The 20,351-nt window shown below is 34.7% G+C and overlaps 4 protein-coding genes across 4 annotated transcripts; 2 read left to right on the plus strand and 2 right to left on the minus strand.

Annotated features, from left to right (window-relative positions):
• Positions 1-2,630: 2,630 nt before the first annotated feature.
• LOC106377404 (receptor like protein 29) lies at positions 2,631-4,488 on the plus strand. The gene has a single exon (XM_013817635.3). It carries the CDS (start codon positions 2,971-2,973, stop codon positions 4,333-4,335), a length of 1,365 nt encoding a protein of 454 aa, XP_013673089.2. The 5' UTR covers positions 2,631-2,970; the 3' UTR covers positions 4,336-4,488.
• Positions 4,489-10,886: 6,398 nt separating this feature from the next.
• Positions 10,887-14,030, plus strand: LOC106377405 (citrate synthase 3, peroxisomal-like). The gene is made up of 11 exons (XM_013817636.3): positions 10,887-11,186; positions 11,289-11,469; positions 11,619-11,704; positions 12,180-12,284; positions 12,400-12,572; positions 12,663-12,782; positions 12,852-12,927; positions 12,995-13,068; positions 13,148-13,366; positions 13,436-13,559; positions 13,640-14,030. The coding sequence occupies exons 1-11, from the start codon at positions 10,944-10,946 to the stop codon at positions 13,769-13,771; spliced, it is 1,533 nt and encodes a 510-aa protein (XP_013673090.1). The 5' UTR covers positions 10,887-10,943; the 3' UTR covers positions 13,772-14,030.
• A 30-nt stretch (positions 14,031-14,060) lies between these two features.
• On the minus strand, positions 14,061-15,958 carry LOC106450606 (chaperone protein dnaJ C76, chloroplastic-like). The gene is made up of 9 exons (XM_013892292.3): positions 15,647-15,958; positions 15,430-15,558; positions 15,232-15,361; positions 15,033-15,153; positions 14,873-14,954; positions 14,728-14,781; positions 14,606-14,644; positions 14,434-14,533; positions 14,061-14,352 (listed from the first exon to the last, which is right to left on the minus strand). Exons 1-9 carry the CDS (start codon positions 15,881-15,883, stop codon positions 14,216-14,218), a joined length of 1,029 nt encoding a protein of 342 aa, XP_013747746.1. The 5' UTR covers positions 15,884-15,958; the 3' UTR covers positions 14,061-14,215.
• Positions 15,959-16,924: 966 nt separating this feature from the next.
• LOC106377407 (50S ribosomal protein L1) lies at positions 16,925-19,569 on the minus strand. The gene is made up of 10 exons (XM_013817638.3): positions 19,018-19,569; positions 18,441-18,518; positions 18,313-18,354; positions 18,120-18,222; positions 17,957-18,021; positions 17,820-17,864; positions 17,616-17,723; positions 17,448-17,535; positions 17,325-17,371; positions 16,925-17,241 (listed from the first exon to the last, which is right to left on the minus strand). Exons 1-10 carry the CDS (start codon positions 19,528-19,530, stop codon positions 17,164-17,166), a joined length of 1,167 nt encoding a protein of 388 aa, XP_013673092.1. The 5' UTR covers positions 19,531-19,569; the 3' UTR covers positions 16,925-17,163.
• Between the last annotated feature and the right edge of the window lie 782 nt (positions 19,570-20,351).

Genomic DNA, 20,351 nt, shown 5'->3' on the forward strand with positions numbered 1-20,351 from the left:
GTAGATTCAAATTTGTTTTCCCTCTCTTGTTTGCGTTTTGTACCACAGGTAACCTGTTTAATTCACATGGTCTAAGAGAGAAAGCTATGAACACTATTGTAAGCTATTAGCACTATTGATTTACCCTCACCCACATGAGCTGTTTCAGATTAAATATATCTTTGTAAGAAGATACCTGCAGATATTCTTCCATGTTTATCAATCAACTGCTACTGAATAACAGAATTATAAACCCTCTTTTGTAGGTAGATAAACATATAGCATTTGATAATCCGAGGAATCATTATCCAGTGTTCAGACTGTAACTATTGATTATATAATAGAGAACATCTTGAAGATGCATGTAGGAAACTCTGGACAAAGCAAAAGGAGATAATAGAATTGGAAGTGGTGTCAAATCGAAAAGCACTGAAAAGAAGATGAATGAGAGATCCAGAAAGCATTACTTTGGATTAAATTAAAAATAACAAAAATGACATAGAGAGAGTTTTATTTTTGCTTTCTTGATGCATAAAAAACGTAACAGTTTAAGGGAAGAAGAAATGTGAAAGAAGTATTAGATTAAGAGTCTTTGTACTACTATTTCAGGTACTTTTATGACCGTTTGTTTGATCAATTCGTTGTAGGCCATATATGATTTTACCACTCAAGTGAGTCAAGGCTAGAGATTAGATCATTCACTACATATACAACACATACATGTACCTTACTTACAAAAAAAAGAATCTGCTACATTATTGCCAAGTGTAGTACAATCACTTAACGTTTGAAATTTTGACCTTTTTTCTTTTCTTCTCTACGTTTTTCTTCTTCTAATTAGCATGTTTCTGACATTTTCTAATAGTAACTTACAATAACTGAAAATATCTTTGTATTGATATTTAACAACCTCTTGAGTTAATTTGGTTTATAATTAAAAAGAGTGTATATGTTGTTGCTAAATGGTTGTTGCCCTTGTATTGCATTAAGCTACAAGTAATATTATATAGGAAAAAAGTTTCCTAGCTACACGAAGTTTACACTAATATGGTGGAAACCATCCAATATATGAAAATGTGTCAATAACTACATGAAGTTTATATTAATACATGTCACATGTACGAAGTAAATAATAATATGGTGGCAACATCACAATCGGATTTAATTGATTTTAAACTAAGTTAATGGGGTCAATCCGTAATTTATTAAACTTAATAAACTTAATGATTTATTAGTTTTAATAAACTTAATTGATTTTGTTAATAAACTTAATAATTTATTAAACTTACTTAATAAACTTAATAAATTTATTAAACTTATTAAAATTAATAAATTTATTAAACTTAATAAAATTAATCATTAATTAATAAACTTAATAAACTTAATCATTTATTAATAAACTTAATAAACTTAGTCATTTATTAATAAACTTAATCATTTAATAAACTTAATAAATTTGTTCAATTTATTAAGTTTAATAAATTTATTAAGTTTATTAAGTTTATTAAGTTTATTAAGTTTAATAAACTTATTAAGTTTAATAAACTTATTAAGTTTATTAAGTTTAAGTTTATTAAGTTTAATAAATTTATTAATTTTACTAAGTTTATTAATAAAATCAATTAAGTTTATTAAACTTAATAAATCATTAAGTTTATTAAGTTTAGTAAATTACGGATTGACCCCATTAACTTTGCTTAAAATCAATTAAATCCGATTGTGATGTTGCCACCATATTATTATTTATTTCGTACATGTGTCATGTATTAACATAAACTTTGTGTAATTGTTAACACATTTTCATATATTGGATGGTTTCCACCATATTAGTGTAAACTTCGTGTAGTTAGGAAACTTTTTTCCTATTATATATATGATTTGTTTGGGTTACAATTCAAACAATGGATGATGGAATCTGATCAGAGAAATTTAGAAAGAAAAAGAGACATGAATAATTGAAGACAATGAATAGTGAGACATACTATGCCCACTACTTTTGAATAGTCTTTCCTTATAAGCTTTTTATTAAACAATATATCTAAAGAGGAAAATGATTTGAAGTACTTGATAGGTAAAATTCATGAACTATTGAGTGAACAGTCAAGAAATATTGTGAGTTATAGTCGAGACAGCCTGGACTAACTACACATTGTGAATGTCATCTGGTGTGCTGCCTTTTGACCTCTTACATAAAATTCTTACCATGTGTTGTTTTCTTCAAAGTTGATGCTTGTATCCAGTTAGTTTTGGAGCGAACATGTGTTTATTAATGTTCTTAAGCCTCATTTTGTTTCATGGTCAATGTTCTTTACATATTTTCTTAAGCCTCATTTTGTTTTCTATTTGTGATTTTTAACAAATCTTTTAATGAATAGAGTGTGTTGTTAATGCAGTGTCAGTTTTTGTTTGTTTGTATAGAGATCATTTATAATTATCACATGGTTAGAAAGAGAGAGAGAGACTCACTCCACATAACCTGAGACTGAGAGATTCAAGGAGCTAATGTATTCACGAGATTAACACCAACACAGACAAGTCCTTCAAAATCGGTTCAAACAAAAAGTGCTTGAATAAAGAAGAAACATGTGTGTATGGCCTTACAAAACCCATCAAGTACTCTTTTTCTAATCTGTGTCTACTCTTCTCTTACCAATCTCATGTTCCTGAGAGTCCCTACCTCTTTGTCTCTCACGACCCCACACGTGTCACTTTCAGTCACTTCCATTTATAATTGCATCTCACACACACTCACTCACTCAAAACCTATTTTGTATTCTTTACTAGCTTTCTTCTTCTAACTCTTCACTCTTTTATCATACCTTGTTTAGCTTCTGATTTGTTCACGTGTCTCTGTCTTGTCTTGTCCCATAATCCTTAAACCCTTCACTCAACACACTTAACAAATTCTAATTAACATCATTACAAAATACTAAAAAATTCTCAGTATAATAATATCACCAAAAACTCTTTCCTCTCTGTCTCTATTACACAATGAAGACTAAAAGAGCTTTACCCTCTCCTACCTCACTCCTCTTCCATCTCCTGATAACACCTCTCTTCCTCTGCGAAGCCAACACAGTCTCAATGCCTCCTTCTGAGTCAGAGACTCTCTTCACAATCATGGACTCAATGTCATCAGATCAACAATGGCGTCGCTCTCACCCAAACCCCTGCGCACCTGGCTCGTCCTGGCCGGGTATCGAATGCAAAACCGGTCCAGACCGGTTACCTCACGTCTCAAGACTCGATTTCGGCTCAGCTCCTAACCCATCTTGTAAATCCTCAGCTTCGTTCCCTCACCTAATCTTCTCCCTCCCTTTTCTCCAATCAGTCTTCTTCTTCAACTGCTTCACTCACCTCCCAACCACAATCATCTTCCCCATCAAGCTCCTCCCTAACTCCTCTCTCCAACAGCTCAGCCTCAGATCAAACCCTTCCCTCTCAGGTCAAATCCCTCCTCTCATCTCATCCCTCACATCCTTACAAATCCTCACCCTCTCACAGAACAAACTAACCGGAGCCATCCCTCCCGTTCTCTTCTCCTTAAAAAACCTCCTCCACCTCGACCTCAGCTACAACAAGCTCACAGGCACCATCCCACTCCAACTAGGTAACCTCAACAGCCTCCTCGGGCTAGACCTAAGCTACAACTCCTTAACGGGCCTCATCCCCCACACAATCTCCCAACTGGGCACGCTTCAAAAACTCGACTTGAGCTCGAACGCTCTCTCCGGAGCCATCCCGCAAGGCCTCGAAAAGCTTCGGTCTTTATCGTTTATAGCGCTGAGCAACAACAGACTCAGAGGAGCTTTCCCGAAAGGACTCTCGAAGCTCGAGAGCTTACAGTACTTCATAATGGATAACAACCCGATGCACGCGCCCCTCCCCGTCGATCTGGGGCTCCTCCCGAAGCTTCAAGAGATCCAGCTCGAGAACTCTGGTTACTCCGGCGTGATCCCGGAGAGTTACACGAGGCTGATGAATCTCAGCTCGTTGTCTCTGGCCAACAACAAGTTAACGGGAGAGATCCCACCAGGGTTTGATTCTTTGCCTCACGTTTTCCATCTGAATCTCAGCAGGAACTCGCTGATCGGTGTGGTTCCGTTTGATTCGAGTTTTTTGAGACGGTTGGGTAAGAATTTGGATTTGAGCGGGAACAGAGGGTTGTGTCTGAATCCGGAGGATGAGTTTAGTGTCGTTAAGACAGGAGTTGGTGTCTGCGGGAGGAATGTTACTAGTGGTCCGTCGCCGAAGATATCTCAAGCGTCTACTTCTCGGTGTTGTTACGGATCTTGCTTGTTGGCTAATGCTCTGTTTCAGGTGGTTCTGTTTCTGGGATTACGTCATCATCGGTAATAAAAAGAAACAGAATAAAGACAATTTAAATCTTAGGTCCCTGAAAAAGAGAGGAGATTTGTGTTTGTTCCCAAAGTAGACGATGGTTTCAATGTAGTTAATGTTGTTTTTTAGTTTAAATATTTTCAGATTATTAATAAAATGTTCAAGTCATTATGGGTTTAGGTTTGTTTATATATGGGTCCTGAACAAGTTCATAGCAGTGTGTATATAAATGTGTGTGCATAGAAAAGGAAAATAACAGATGAAACGACGTTTTTTGTTTTCTACTATTGGATAATAATTTAAAAAATTCAAGAAATTTGTTTTAGAATAATATATAAATATTTAATAGATAGAGTGTAATGAACAAAAAAAATAAGGGAGAGCTGTTCGGAGGAAGAGTGGTGCAGTGTACTGATATAAACGAAACGACACAACCTGAATTTCAGTCTGACCATACAAAAATATTGAAGAGTTACAAAATAGTAGTATTGATTTATGGAAGTATATGTAAAATTTCAGGTGAATAAAAGCTAATTACATCCAGATATGTGTGATTAGTGTGTTATACATGTATGTTTTGGTTTTATCAAATAAATGTGTGTATGTGAGAATTTTTTCATAATTATCAAAGAATCAAGGGCTTATCGGTAGAATAACCAAAAAAGAGAGGAAAATTCAGTTTTTAGAGAGAGAGAGTAGAAGAGAGAGATAGGAAGAGAAAGAAGGAAAAAAGATGGAATTTTAGTTAGATACTTCCTCTGTTTCACTAAAATAGAAGTTTTAAAAAAAAATCGTAAAATTTTATTTTTTATGTTTTCAATTTTCATATACAAAAATTGCAAATTTCAATAAAATTTAAAATTATTGGTTAAAAAACATTAAAATTTGATAATTTTTAAAAATAATGCATGATTAATATGTTTTCTTAATATGTGTGAAAACACCAAAATTTTCATTTTAAAGAAAAAAAATGGAAAGAGTAGTAAATTATCTTTTTTTTTTTGGTGTTATTGACCTCAATTTTACGAGAATCAAACTTACATGCATGGTTTAGACCAATATGAAAGTTTGCGTCATGCTGTCATACTACGTACTCTTGGCGCGATGACACCCTCAAATGATTGAGTAAACAAATTTTAGTATATAATCATCATCTTATATTGTGGATGTGATTGTGACTATTGAGAGGTTAAGTATATTTAATGATTCTATATTTTAATGATAATCACTGAAAACACCAAAAAAAGGAGAAACTAGAAAATAATAATATTTCGTCAGTCATCTGTCTAAATCCAACTACTCTTTCGCATGCTTTCTTCCTGCAAAAATAGCCTTTCCTTTGCCGCTTTCACACATTTCTCTTTTCATTGTTGTTTTTAGGGATGAAATTCCATTAATATGAAAAACCTTTTTATACAATAGTATGTAATATCTATTTTTCACGTACTTTCTTGCTGTTAATTTTAACAATTACTATATAGCCTTGCTTGATGTATAATGTGTTATTGTAAAATAAATACTAGTAATTTCCTAGACGTGTAACAGGCTTAAATTCATGCATGAAAAATACATAGTTAATCACCAGTGCAACTTATCTTTTAATTATAAACTAGATTTCCACTCGCACAACCGTGCGGGTATATATTTTCACATTTATATATATAGATATTTGTTTTACATAATTATTATATATATTTTTAATGTTACTCACATATTTAAATGTTTGTATAATTATGCCAAATATAATAATTTTATAGTTTTCATGCTGTAAATTAAAATCATCACATATATATGTTGCTTATTATATATTTTTCTTATTGAGTTTGCGTTTGATTACTAAACTAAATTTTTTAATACATGAAACAACACATATGAAAACAATTTTGTATTTAATTTATTATAATCATGATCCGTAATTCAAATCGCAATATTTTTAAGTAATGTTTATTAATTTTATATAGTAAATTACTGTATATTAAAAAGTTTAAGATAAGTTAAATTTTTATACATGTATTATATTGTTTACTAATATTAACCCGTTCTACCAACATATTATATTTTTAGCATAAATATTTTATATTAATGAAAATAAAATATGTTAACTTATCAATTTAAAATAATTTTATCATATTTTTTCAATATAACATTTATTTTAAAATGATAGATATTATTATAAAATTGATAAAATATGATATAATCTTATTCTTTTAGTAATATTTCATTACTAATTGCAAAATTAGTTGAAAATATTTATATTCAATTTATGACAATTAAGATCTAATTATAATCGTTTTCAAGAGATTTGTTAGAATTTTTTTTAAAAAAAATTAAAAGATATAAAAGATATTATGATTAAAGTAGTTAAAAATATTATGTATATTAGCATTACTGATATACATTTAATATAAAATTTTAATGATGGTCCAAATAAAAATATCATTCATCAAAAAATCATGATTTTTATTTTATTAGAAAACAAATTTGAAAAAATAAAATAAAAATAAATATTTATTTCTAACAAAATCTTTAAAAATTATTAGTAAATGTATTTGTGAAATTAATTAATTTCATTTTATTTAAATTTTCGTTTATAAACCAAAACTGTTTGGTTTAATTCGTTAAATTAGAATCTTTTTAGTTTCGTTAAATTTGGCAAAACTATATTCTATTTTAATTTCTAATTATATTTTATGATAATTTAAATTAAAACTAACTAATTTTTGAAAGTAAATTTAAAAAGATTATAAGAAGATTTTAAAAAGATTTTGTTAGAATATTTTAAATATATTCATTTGTATTTCAAATAAAAAGATAAAGATATTAAAAGATATAATAATGAACTTATGTTAAATATGATATTTTCTAGGAATGGTCCAAACTAAAAAAAATCACACATGAAAAGAAGTCCTGACTTCTGTTTTAATATATAAGATAATAATTCATGAGTTTTGATTTATAACGGGTTAGCAAGACAAAAGGAGATCATTCGTTTAGTATAAGACGTATGAATTGAAAGAAATAGCTATCACTCTCATATATTCAGAGCCTCACGTGGGGGAACTCAGAATTCCAATTTTAGGTACAAGTGAAACTATATACGACATGTCGCTTTTAACATTTCATTTATTAGAGACCTATCACTCTCCATACAAATTAATAAATAAACATTAGAGAATCAATTGTCATGTATTTGATAACTATACATATGCTGGTACGCAGACACAGTATATCATAGCTCACCATGTAGGTCTATAATTGTAGTTCGAGTCATGTAGGTCTAGATTGTAGTTCGAGTCATTTAACTATAATTAGTTTACTCATTCATGACTGACTATTTTATGGCTCTACTACTATGCAATTTTGCGTTAGATTTTAGCGACTAATCTCTTGTCAGTACTAGGAATGGAACCCCCGCGATGTCGCGGAGGAAATCAATAATAATTATATATATAAATGTTTAGAATATAAAATAATAGTATATAGAAATTAACATTTACAAATATTTCTATAATTAATATACTTAAAAATAAAACTATGATTTTTTAAAAATATTTTTAATTTATTAAAATAATTATATACAAAGTTGTTTTAAGAAGAATAAATATATTAAATCTATTTTGGCTTAATATTCCTAATAGTATATATATATATATTGGCAAACGAATTTTTTTTTACAAAAATGGTATAACTCTTCAAAACATTTTTTGAAATGTTGAATTGTAGAAAACAGTATAATACAAAAAAAAAATTGAAGAATATATATTATTAGATTATTTAAAAAAAATTAGATTACTTAAAATTTTTTAATTAAGCATGCAAGATACTACCAAAAATATATGGGAAAAACTACTAATCTGTGTGTTTTTATTTTATTTTATTTTTAAAATAAAATGAGTAAATTTGAGAAATTTAAAAATTATCTAATCATTAAATGAGATAAAATAGGTTAATTGATGCGGTTTTTGAAAATGAACTATGTGTGTTGTTCTGTTTGCTCACAGATTTTCTTTAAAAAAACTTATTTTTCAGTGAACTAATATAATGATTGATAAATTAACAATTGATATGGTGTCTTCCAAAATGATGCATTTTCATTGTATCTTGCCACTCTTCATCTCCTTCTAATAAATATTTTGCAACACATGCTTCTAAAAGAACCGTAAATTTGCCATCAAAATATCTTCATAACTTTCAGAGTTGTCCACATAATTGTTTAGCATTTGAAGATCAATTTTTTTTAAAGAGTATTTTGAACCTTGTCAAACTTTGAGTTACACAAGAGTATTTGCAGGATAAGATAACCAAATCCAAAAAAAAAAATACAAATAGAGTTTTCAAGGTTTATACATGTTTTTCCAAAGATTGTTTATGATCCTTTGGGATAGTGAATCTCTCTCTCCCTCTCTGATTTTATCTGTTTCTTTTCTTTTCTTTAGATGTTTCTTGTTATTACTTTTTTAATTCCTCACAACTATATATATAGATCAAATATTGCAATGGTTAACCACCAAAGATTACAATGGTTGATCACCAAAAGTTGTAATGATTCATTTAAAAAATTGCAAATGTTCATCCCAACAATTGTAAATGTTCATCCCAAAAATTGCAAAGATTCGTTGAAATGGTTGCAATGGTTCATTTAAATCTTTAACATAAAATTATATATATGAAAATAGATAATACAATTTTAAGAACAAAAGAAAATATAAGTGATGTCTAATAGGTGAAATAAAATAAATATTTATTAAAATGATACACATATATTTTTAATACTGCGACCAATATGCCTTCTTCTACAACAATACCAACTGCTCTTTGATGATCAATATGTCTGTTTTCACCACCACCGCGCTCTCAATTTTTCTCTCGTCATCTATCCTTTTATGTTAATCCTCATCATAGTTTCGTTTGTAAAAATCACTTCTCTACAATACTTGCTTTTGCTTCCTTCTCGTATCTTTTAATTTTAAACAATGTATTTTTTTATTTTTTAGGCTATTTATGATTTAAATGGAAAACATATATAAAAAGAAACTATGAGAAAAGGCACATTAAATAAGTAAAACTGAATGGATACTACAAAAAAAGGTATTTCTGAATGGTCACTAATATAAAAGAAATAGCCATTAATTAAAAAGCGGTTACTCAGAGTCGGAGAGGCATGATAAAATATCAAAAAGATACAATCATAGACATTCGCAACAGTTCACAGCATACACATAACATACAAATACATTTGAAAAGTCACGAGTGCTAAAAGGTGCAACTTTTGATTTAAAAATTAGAAAGATGCACCCGGTTGAACGGACACAACTCTAGGAGAAAGGTTTTTTTTTTAATAATTCTTTTAGAGAAATGGATTTGCTCAATATAAGTACGTGATGGCTTTGAGAAAATTAGTATTAAAACAGAGGAGGTCCCTTGTTTAAAACGATGAGCAGGAATATTTGAAAGTTGAAAGGTTGTGAATCTACTGAATAGTCTATTTATATGCATGGGAGAGACTATTTATAAATTTTTTAAAGCCTATTTAAATAGTCACAACCCTTCAATCTGAATAGTCACATTCTTTTAATATTCACAACTTCTCATTTTTTTAAAAATACTTATGAATAGTCACAACTTTTAAAAAATTTTTAGAAAGACACAACCTTACAACATAGAACTTTTAGAAAATACACAACCCTCTACACATATTTTTCAAAAGACACAACCTTTCAACATAACTGATGTTCACAACCTTAGGAATTAATTTGAAAAGACACAACCTTACAACATATAACTTTTTGACAAGACACAACCCTTTACACTTTTTTTTTCAAAAGACACAACCTTTCAACATAAGTAGATTCACAACCTTTAGAATTAATTGAGATTGCTATTATTAGTAGATATGCTTTATCGGATAATAAGACATCATATATGCCATCATTATACATAACATGACCCACAATATATTGATTTAATGGTTAAAACTTTCTCGCTTCTTCAATTAAAAGTTCAAAAAAAAACTTCTGGATTATCTAACATGATAAAATTCAAATCTTATTCAAAATTATGTTTCAAGTGTAAATTAAATGATATGAGTTTCTATCCAAGAAGATTTACTTAGAACCCAAAACCTTTTAGTTATTTTTTTGTTTCTAAATACAGAACATCAATGTTGGTTTGGTTCCAAACTTGCAATTGTAACAAAAAAATTAGTGAAGCTAATAAAATATAGCGAACGTGCTATCAAATGGCCCATTTATTCATCCATAAGCCCACATTCAAAAATTGGCCCATCAACTTTGCCAATTATTGTGTTTTGTTTTCTTTTTTAATTCAAAGGATCAAATTTAGCAAATCGAGGACTTCTACTTGCTTTTCCAAGCGTTGAAAGCAACCAACATGGAGCTAAGTAACACGTGTCATATCCTTAGAAGTGCGTATACTCTACTCTTCAATCACCTAGAGTAGGTTAACTTAAAGAGATAGGCCGCAAAACTGGATATGTAGGTCCCAGTCAATACTCTTGTCCGCATGCGAAAGAAACACGTGTTATATAGCTTGCTTAAGCCTCCCTTTCCTTCTTCTTCAACAACATTTCTTTGTTGTGTAATAATCTTTTCTTGTGTTGAAAGATGGAGGAGATATCAGAGAGAGTTAAAGCTCGATTAGCTGTTATCTCGGCGCATTTGACGTCAGCTGATCCCTTGGAATCAGGATCTCCAGCCATCGAGCGGTGGACCACGTCGGCGGATATCAATCCTCCACCGCATGGATCCTTGAAGGGAGCCTTGACGGTCGTCGACGAGCGCACAGGGAAGAAGTATCAGGTTCCAGTCTCAGATGATGGTACCGTTAAAGCCGTTGATCTCAAGAAGGTATGTAGTAGAATCTTGTTATTGTTAGGTTTGATGAGAGCTTATGCGTAAGGGACAAGTAACTGATTGTTAGTTTAACTGAGATCTGAACTGGTTTTGTAGATTTCGATGGGGAAGGAGGACAAAGGGATTAAACTATATGATCCTGGTTACTTGAACACGGCTCCTGTTCGGTCCTCGATCTCTTACATCGACGGAGATGAAGGGATCCTACGTTATCGTGGGTATCCGATAGAGGAAATGGCTGAGAACAGTACTTTTCTTGAGGTCGCATATCTTCTCAGTAAGTACTGGATCATGTTGCAGCTTCTTGATGTTGTTGAACTAGCTAGTATAGCTTATTGTCTGGAAGTTTTGGATGTATAAATATTTTTTGTATTTTTGGTTGCTAGGATCAAACTGTATTGATGAATTTTTTTGGTCCTTGGGCAGTGTATGGGAATCTACCCTCTGAAAGTCAGCTATCTGATTGGGAGTTTGCTGTTTCTCAGCATTCAGCTGTGCCACAAGGAGTTCTAGTGAGTTCCTACTCCTTTGTTCCATATGAACTTTTAATTTTGATATTATTGTGAACAAACGCGAATTTAAGTTAGCAAAGAAACTTAAGAGAGCAAAACGAACTGAGGCAAATACTATTTAGGTAGAGTTTGTATATTGAACAAATGTACAATATCTTAGACTCGTATTTATACCAGCCTCAAAACTCGATTTACTTTTTCCTTTAGCAAAACATATTTATCCCAATAAATGTTATTTTCCTAATCTTAAAAGGCATACTAGGCACTGTATACCCTATATGTCCATCTTGATTAATGAGTCATCTTCCTAGCGCTTAAGATTTAAAACATTTCCAGAATTAACATACACCAAAACTAGACTTTAGAATAGTACTTTCTGTGCTTGCAACCTCTGATGATCCTGGTCCATCCAAGTAATTACGCAAGATGTCTCTCATACCTTGACTGGAGTTTGCTTGGTAACTTTTCCGGGCAGGATATAATACAGTCTATGCCTCATGATGCACACCCCATGGGAGTTCTTGTGAGTGCAATGAGTGCTCTTTCCATCTTCCATCCTGATGCTAATCCTGCTCTCAGGGTAAGTTAAAGATTACACTCTTCCACTAATAATCATGTCAGGCCGCCTTTCTAAGCTCACTATTAGATTTTTTTACTTATAAACATTTTAACTAGAATTAATCTATTGGGTGCAGGGACAGGATATTTACGACTCAAAGCAAGTTAGAGATAAACAAATTATTCGCATTATTGGAAAGGCACCAACTATTGCAGCAGCTGCTTACTTGAGGATGGCAGGGAGGCCTCCTGTTCTTCCTTCAGGAAGCCTTTCTTATGCTGAGAACTTCCTCTATATGCTCGATTCCATGTATATGTCCCTCACCATCATCTCATTACATCGCATGCAATGGGAAGATTAGTCATTGTAGACTTGACATGAACTTGTATCTTCTCACAGGGGAAACCGATCCTATAAACCTAACCCTCGGCTAGCTCGGGTGTTAGACATCCTCTTCATACTACATGCTGAGCATGAAATGAACTGCTCCACCGCTGCTGCTCGGCATCTTGCCTCTAGGTACAACACCTCTTTGATTTTTTGAGTCTTGATGAGAGAGATATTGACTAAGATATGTGTTCATTGTAGTGGTGTTGATGTGTACACTGCTGTTGCTGGAGCCGTGGGTGCGCTTTACGGTCCACTTCATGGCGGTGCAAACGAGGTGTGCTATCTATTCATATGTACATTCTTCTGATATATTTGTATGCTCATGGCTTTGGTTCCATTAGGCTGTGCTTAAGATGTTGTCAGAGATTGGGAGTGTTGATAACATTCCAGAGTTCATAGAGGGTGTGAAGAACAGGTAAAACTCAAATGCTTGAAACTATATGCTAATTAAGGAGACTTTCCATCAATGTTTTTCATCTCTTTTGACTGTTTAGGAAGAGGAAGATGTCTGGTTTTGGACACCGTGTGTACAAAAACTATGACCCAAGAGCTAAAGTCATCAAGAAGCTAGCAGATGAAGTGTTCTCCATTGTTGGAAGAGATCCTCTAATTGAAGTAGCCGTTGCTCTGGAGAAGGCAGCTCTTTCTGATGATTACTTTGTTAAGAGGAAGCTTTATCCAAATGTTGATTTCTACTCTGGTTTAATCTACAGGTAAAAAAAATGTTTTCATGTTCATTTTCACTCAACAACTTAATCTAACTCTGGACCTGTTGAATATAGGGCAATGGGGTTTCCACCAGAGTTCTTTACCGTCTTGTTTGCTATTCCTCGCATGGCTGGATACTTGTCTCATTGGAAAGAGTCGTTGGATGATCCTGACACCAAGATCATGAGGCCACAACAGGTAATATATAGTTAGTAGCTCACATGCAGAGATAAGATGTTTTGAAACTTGGATTGTCTGATTTGGGATTTTTTGAATAGGTGTACACCGGAGTGTGGCTTAGGCATTACACACCAGTTAAAGAGAGGGATGAGCCAAAGGAGTCAGACAAGTTGAGTCAAGTCTCTACTTCTAATGCATCAAGAAGACGTTTGGCTGGATCTTCAGTTTAGGTCCATTATCATATACCTTACAAACACACTGCACCACAAAGAATAAGAGAGATTGGGTTCTCTACCCAAACGCAAAGAGAGTCATATTCCAATATAAATTTAGAATTTTCTTTTTTTTTTGTGTTCCACAGAATAATTGTCCTTAACTGATGGTTAAGGCAAAGCTCTTTAGAACATTCAATAAACAAATATATCAGATCACTGTTTGTTGTTGTTTATGAATTAACTAAAATTATTGAAAACATTAGAGTGTCCACTATTTTATCTAGGCGTTGGAGACTTATATACATACATAAAGAGTATAATATATAAAAGTGAAAATGTTTTATACACTTGTTTTTCTTCTTCCACAAATCGAAGTGGGAAGAAAGCTATACAAGTCTTCTAGAACAGTGAAGTTATTACATATATACTTTACAATCATGTCTGGAGGTGGTGGTGGTTTCAGTTGTCTCCTCTGGAGGAAGAGGAGGAGTCAGGGAGTTTGAAGGTGGGCCTCTTATCCACGCCTCTTCGTGAATATTCCCTCCATCTCCTGGCTGCTGCGGCGGCTCGCTGTGCCCGTTCTTGTACTTCTTCCTCTGTCACAGACATAGAGTCAATGTGTTATTATATGATCATTGGACAAAGAGGATGAGAGGAGTTTAGTATCAATGTGTTACCGCTTTTCTGGTATTGATTATCTTTCCCCCAGAGGTTATCCCAATAGGAAGGTTCTTCGTCTGTGCTTTTCCGCTTCATCATTCTACTTCTAGCTTGATTCTGAAAAACATAAAGCAATGCATGAAGTGATGTTACATGTCACATGAAATGCATGTGATGGATAGTTCATACCAAGACTTTTGCTTGCCTCTTTTCCCATCGAGATCTCGCCTGTCATAGATTTTTAAAGATTGATGATCATCAGTTATATGAAAGGTGAAGAACCGTTGTGTCACTATAGATGAGCTTCTTACCATTCTGAAAACATCAACAGCTCCTGACCCCATTCCAGAAAGCATCAGAGCAACCTGAACCCATCAATGACAATCCCAACCAATATAAATCAAGAAACCTCCTAACAATAAGAGAGAGCTACAAAGAGAAAATGCTCAGTCTTACATTCACTCTCTCAACCCTACGCATCTCATCTTCAAGCAACGACAACTGCGCCGCAGAAGTCTGGTAGATACAATCAACCGGGCTGCAACCAAAAAGAAGGCATAATCAGTATTATACTCGACAATCACTTGCAGCATCTAACAGAACACAAGAGGCTAACCATGTTTCAACTGCTTGCTGAAGCAAATCAGGGTTGCCACGCTGGTTACACGCCCTTGCTCTCCCAAAGTCTTCCTCAATCTGAAATATATCCGGAGCCACATTGGCACAGTTCTTGCACCCTATCAAAAACAATAAACCCATTATCATCATCAGCCTTACCCTTCCCTCAAATGAAACTGAATCTTAAAGAAACTTACCTATACAAGCAAACTCATCAACAAAGACATGATCTTTCGGGGTAGAGTCATCAAGAAAAGGATTGGTAGCAGTCACTGCGTACCCATGGATCTCATCGTAAACCATTCTCTGCACAGGGTCACTAAGAATCTGCAAAACACAAAACACCTTAAACACCACTGAGACCAAAAAAGTTATTCAAAAGTCAAAGCTTTCACCTCGTAAACATCGTTAATGAACATGCAGAAGTTTGTGGTTTCAGGGTCGTTCCCACTCAAGTCAGGATGACAAGACTTCATACAGTTATAATAAGCTTTCTTAATCTCCTCTGGTGTCGCATCTGGAAGCTGTTGAAAAAAACAGAACCAAAACAGAGAGAGAGATATAAAGTCGGAACCTTTTTGGATGGATGTAATACAAAGTTACAAACTTTACCAATCCGAGAACGGCGTAGTAGTCATCGGCGACGTCGCCGGTGGAGAGAGAAGAAGCGTCTTCCGTTGCAACTCTCAATCTTCCGATGGAGCTGCTGCTTCGTCTCTTTCGTAAGCACCACGACGAAGCAGCGCCGCTAGTCTTCGCCGAGAATCGCGAGGTACTTGATCTGGAGCTAAGAACAGAGCTCTGAAACTTTAAGAGATCAGTGCAAACAGGGGAGAGTAGCTGCGCCATTGAAGAACCTCACAAGGGTCTGATCCGAACTGATCAGATTCGTTTCCGATCAATAAACCAAGTCGATATTTTTTGAAATAATATTTAAAAATCTATTTTTTTTTTTGTGAAGAGAAGGGAGAAGAAGTTAAAGGGGGTACGAGGGTGACGTTGCTGACGTGGCGGGATAAGAACCATGGGAAGGTTTGTTTGGAATCTGAGATGAATCTAACGGCAACCGGCGAAAGCGTGCTTAACTGATGGTGGCACGTGTCAGGTAGTGGAGTGAGGTGTGTCTTCACGCTTTCAACTACCCGCCAAGTTTTTTTCTTCTTTTCAATCGGTTTTGCTTGAGATCTCTCACACATGAAATCAGATATATGTCCATTACGTAACTGTAAGTAGATAAGAATCATAAGATTCAGACAAGTAAAGAAAACTAAACTGAGAACAAGAGTTTTTGAAGAAGTTGGCTTGTCTTGAGTTGGTAAAAAATTTTTTTGCGGTAAACCAATGTAATAACTCTTACGATGCTTCCAAGAGCTTCATAAGAATGCAAGTTCCAAGTCATATCTTTTTTTTTTTTTTTTTTTGTCGTCTATCCATTTAAGCTAGATCAAGTGGAGAGCAGACGAGTTGATTCTCCGAGGAGCATCTCCATCTGTCCGGGTCTGATCTATATGGGAGAAGATAAAACCTCTGGTCCTTGCATCTTTTGCTAATCCATCTGCCCGGCCATTTCGGCTTCGAGGAATATGAGACAGTCTCACATCCTCGAAGTCTTCCTGTAACCTCTGGAACACCTCGATCTCTGTCGCGAAAGCTGGCCAGTCCATCGGGTTTGTAGTCATATCCACTAAGTCCATGCAGTCCGTCTCAAACCGTACTGCAGTGATCCCTTTGTCTCTCATACATGAGGCTGCCCAAAGTAGCCCTTCCATCTCAGCGTGCAAAGCTGAGAGGTTCCTGTTACACGCCCGTAATCCGAAGTATTCTAATCCCATCTGATCCTTAAGACTCCACCCTAAGCCACTGACACTGCCATTATTGATCCATGATGCATTGTAGCAATTTAAACATTGTCATATCATTATTAAGACATGAATTTTGACTTGACTTTATCAAGCAATTCAATCCATTTAACTATGAAAAGACTAACAACCCCTAGTAAACAACAAAATCAAAATATTGTTTCACAGATTCAGCATTGGGAAACAAGTAATTAAACTTCCACCGGGAAAAAAAAAAACAAAAACGCCTGCAACAACAAAGCTTTTATCTTTTGGAGTCTACTTGCTCACTCACTTGAGCTGCAATTTGGTATAGTGATCTGCTGCTCTAGATAGCGACTGTATCGATACCGGATAACCCTTTCCCATCTGCATATACAACCAGCATCAACATCAGTTTATTTCAACGCTTACTTAAGAGTCTAAAACATGGAACTGGTTCACAAGCTTACCGTGCTACACAAGTGGAATGCATTCACATAACCAGCATATTTCGAAGCTGCATAAAACACACTCAAATCAGCAAAACAAAGATCTCCATACCATACTATAAGCTTGGGGTATGGATTTATTACTCTTTTTCAATCCGGCAGGCTTAGCAAGCAAAAGGGCGTTCATGAATGCACCAACGTTCTCCCTCAAAGCATCCTCAGGAAAGCTCATCTGGTTAGGAAAGTGTTCTTGTCATGAATATATATAGATAATGAACTTTATAAAGTCTTTTGGGGGGAGGGAGATGTAACCTTTCCAAGTGGCACATGAAGAATGGAAGTTTTATCCATTCTGAATTTGGTATGTCCTGCTTTTGCGTCTTTCACTGCTTTCATCACATCCTTGGTCACACTCCCTTGCTACAACAAATATAACATATGTTGAATTAGTTCAACGTAAGTATAGTGACTGATACATTAGAGTAAGATGTTGAGTGAGTGAATAAACCAACTTACTTTGGGGTTAGGCATCAGACCATGATTGTTAAGAATCCTTGATATCTGCAAATAACCACACAAACAATTTTAGTGAGAAAATATCACCTTCATCATGTTCTAGATGAATTTTAAATAAGTGCTTAAATTCTAAGAACCTTGTAAACACGGGGCATCATTTTGGGAGTTGCAAGGCATCTATCAAAGTCGATCTTGCCACTTTCTGCAGATAGATTTTAAGCAAAAATAATCATCTACCAATTAGATATCAGAAGCGATTTATGGAAGGAGGATGAAGTAAAATGAAATTGGTTTCATTACTCAAGATTTCCTCAATGAGCTCAAGACCACCGACAACATCAGCTCCTGCAGCCTTCGCATCCTCTGCATCCGAACCCTCGGCAAAGAATGCCACTCTCACATCCTGAACAAGGAAAGATCATCTCTTTCTATTTACTACACGGCTGATATATATAAAACGTCACATGAAGGATTAAAGAGACATTTCTTCTACCTTTTTCACAGAGTGTGGTAGAGCCAAAGTCCCACGCACAATCTACAGTTTAAACAGTGATCACAGTCGGTCCAAACATAGAAACAAGGAAAATGATTCGAAAAACAGGATAAGAATGAGAATATTACCAGCTCAGATCGTCCTTTTTCGATGCCTAACCTCACATGAGCCTCAAGAGTTTCATCAAACTTGGCCTTAGCATTGCCCTGAACCATCAAAAAAATGGAAACAGCGTAAGAACAAAGATATAAACATATAAGGGATGCACAAATTGATGAGTCCTGATCATTCTCTCCTCACTCAACAACACCAATTACAAGTTCATAGAATCCAAAACTCTCACAGTACTACCATTAAACAAAACTTTCAACGATCTATTACTGGCTTAAAGACTTCCCTACGTGAAACAAGAGATGCCTTAGCAACTTCTAAACACAAACACAGCTTCCTAGCCTCCTTTGAGAGCCTTCTATGTTCACATTATAACAATAACGAAAATCAACTAACACGAAACATCAAACAAACAAAAGTTAAGCCTTTGATATAATGCACACACAAAACGAACCACGTGGATAAAAACACAACCAGTGAGAGCTTAGCAACTTCTAAACACAACCACAGTGTCTACCGCTACGTTCACATTACATAGCTACGAAACAAGCAAAAGTTTAAGCCTTTGATATCAAAACACACACAAGCATTGACCTTTATCTCTCTAATGGCCTCCATGAGATCGAAAATAGGTTTCTTTCCGTGCCTCAGCTCCGGTTTAAGCAGCGTCGGCAAAGGAAGCGAAGAGGTATCCTCCTCCACAGCGGTAGCTCTCAAGAACCTTCTCCTAGCTCGATTCTCCGATTCGATCCTCTTCCTCTCCGCCTCCACCTCCTCCGGCGTCCTCTCTCTGTCCTCCTCGCTCACGACGCGATCCTCCGGGAGAGGAGCCACGCGCTGCGCGTAGGAGACGGGAGTTAGCGAAGGAGAGTCTTTCGTGTATCGGATCTCTTCTCGCGTCAAGCGAGAAAGATCTTCCGAGGGTTTGGCGGCGTACGACACCGGCTCGAGCTTTTTTGGGGATTCATTCGGCGGCGGAGGGTTTGGATTCGGATCTGATGATGGAGAGGATGAGAAGAGTCTGTGGATTTGTGGAAATGGAGATGAGAAGGGTCTGGTGAGAGCTTGGCGGCGAGCTTGAGAGAGGAGGAGCTTCATTGCTGCCATTGTGAGGTTGTTCGTGTGAAGTGTGATTCTTCTGAGGTTTAAAGGGGGGATTTGAGATTTCTATCTTAATTAATGTTTTTTGTATGAAATTACAAAACCTCAGGGACCATTATGTAAATACGCTTAATACCCGCGTCTCTTGTTTTATTTCGAAAACGGACCTGAAGTTTTGTTGTAATGAAAGTGTTTTATAATTTTTTTTTAAGATCCCATAATTAAGAAACTTGCAATAAACCACTTAAATGTTCAAATTTATTTCTAAGTCTCAACTCACTTTTACACTTTAAAAACTATTAAAAATTAATTAAGAGACCCTTTGGGATAATGATGCTCTAAGTTACACTACACATTCGCATATTAGATTCACTGTGTGTTTTTTAATACATAGCTTATGAACTGTCGTAACAATAGCTTATACTGTAATATCGGCTCAAAGCTTTCAGACAGAACAAACAAAGAAACCTCGGTTGGTGTCTCTTGTCTGAAAGCGTATGAATGTAAAGGCGGTGGTTGGGATTGATGTTGCTTAAGCTTGGAAACCGAAGGATGGTCCGTGAGCTGGAAATGTCAATGGCACACCCTTGGTGGGTTCTTTTTCTTTTTTTTTTTTCTGTTATCGCCAAAGAGACAACTGAACAGTAGTTCTTGCTGTAACCTTGTAGGACCAGGCAAGCAAGCTATCACATGAAGCAAACGCTAAACTACTAAGGAAATTTATACGCAAGTGTGTTTAGTAGTGTGCTACTTGATAATTATCATATGCATTGGTGAAATTGTGCTAACAGTATTTCGGTTAGAGTATCATCTAAACTTCATACCAA

Source organism: Brassica napus, chromosome A5 (genome assembly GCF_020379485.1).
Source record: "Brassica napus cultivar Da-Ae chromosome A5, Da-Ae, whole genome shotgun sequence".
Classification (NCBI taxonomy): Eukaryota; Viridiplantae; Streptophyta; class Magnoliopsida; order Brassicales; family Brassicaceae; genus Brassica; species Brassica napus.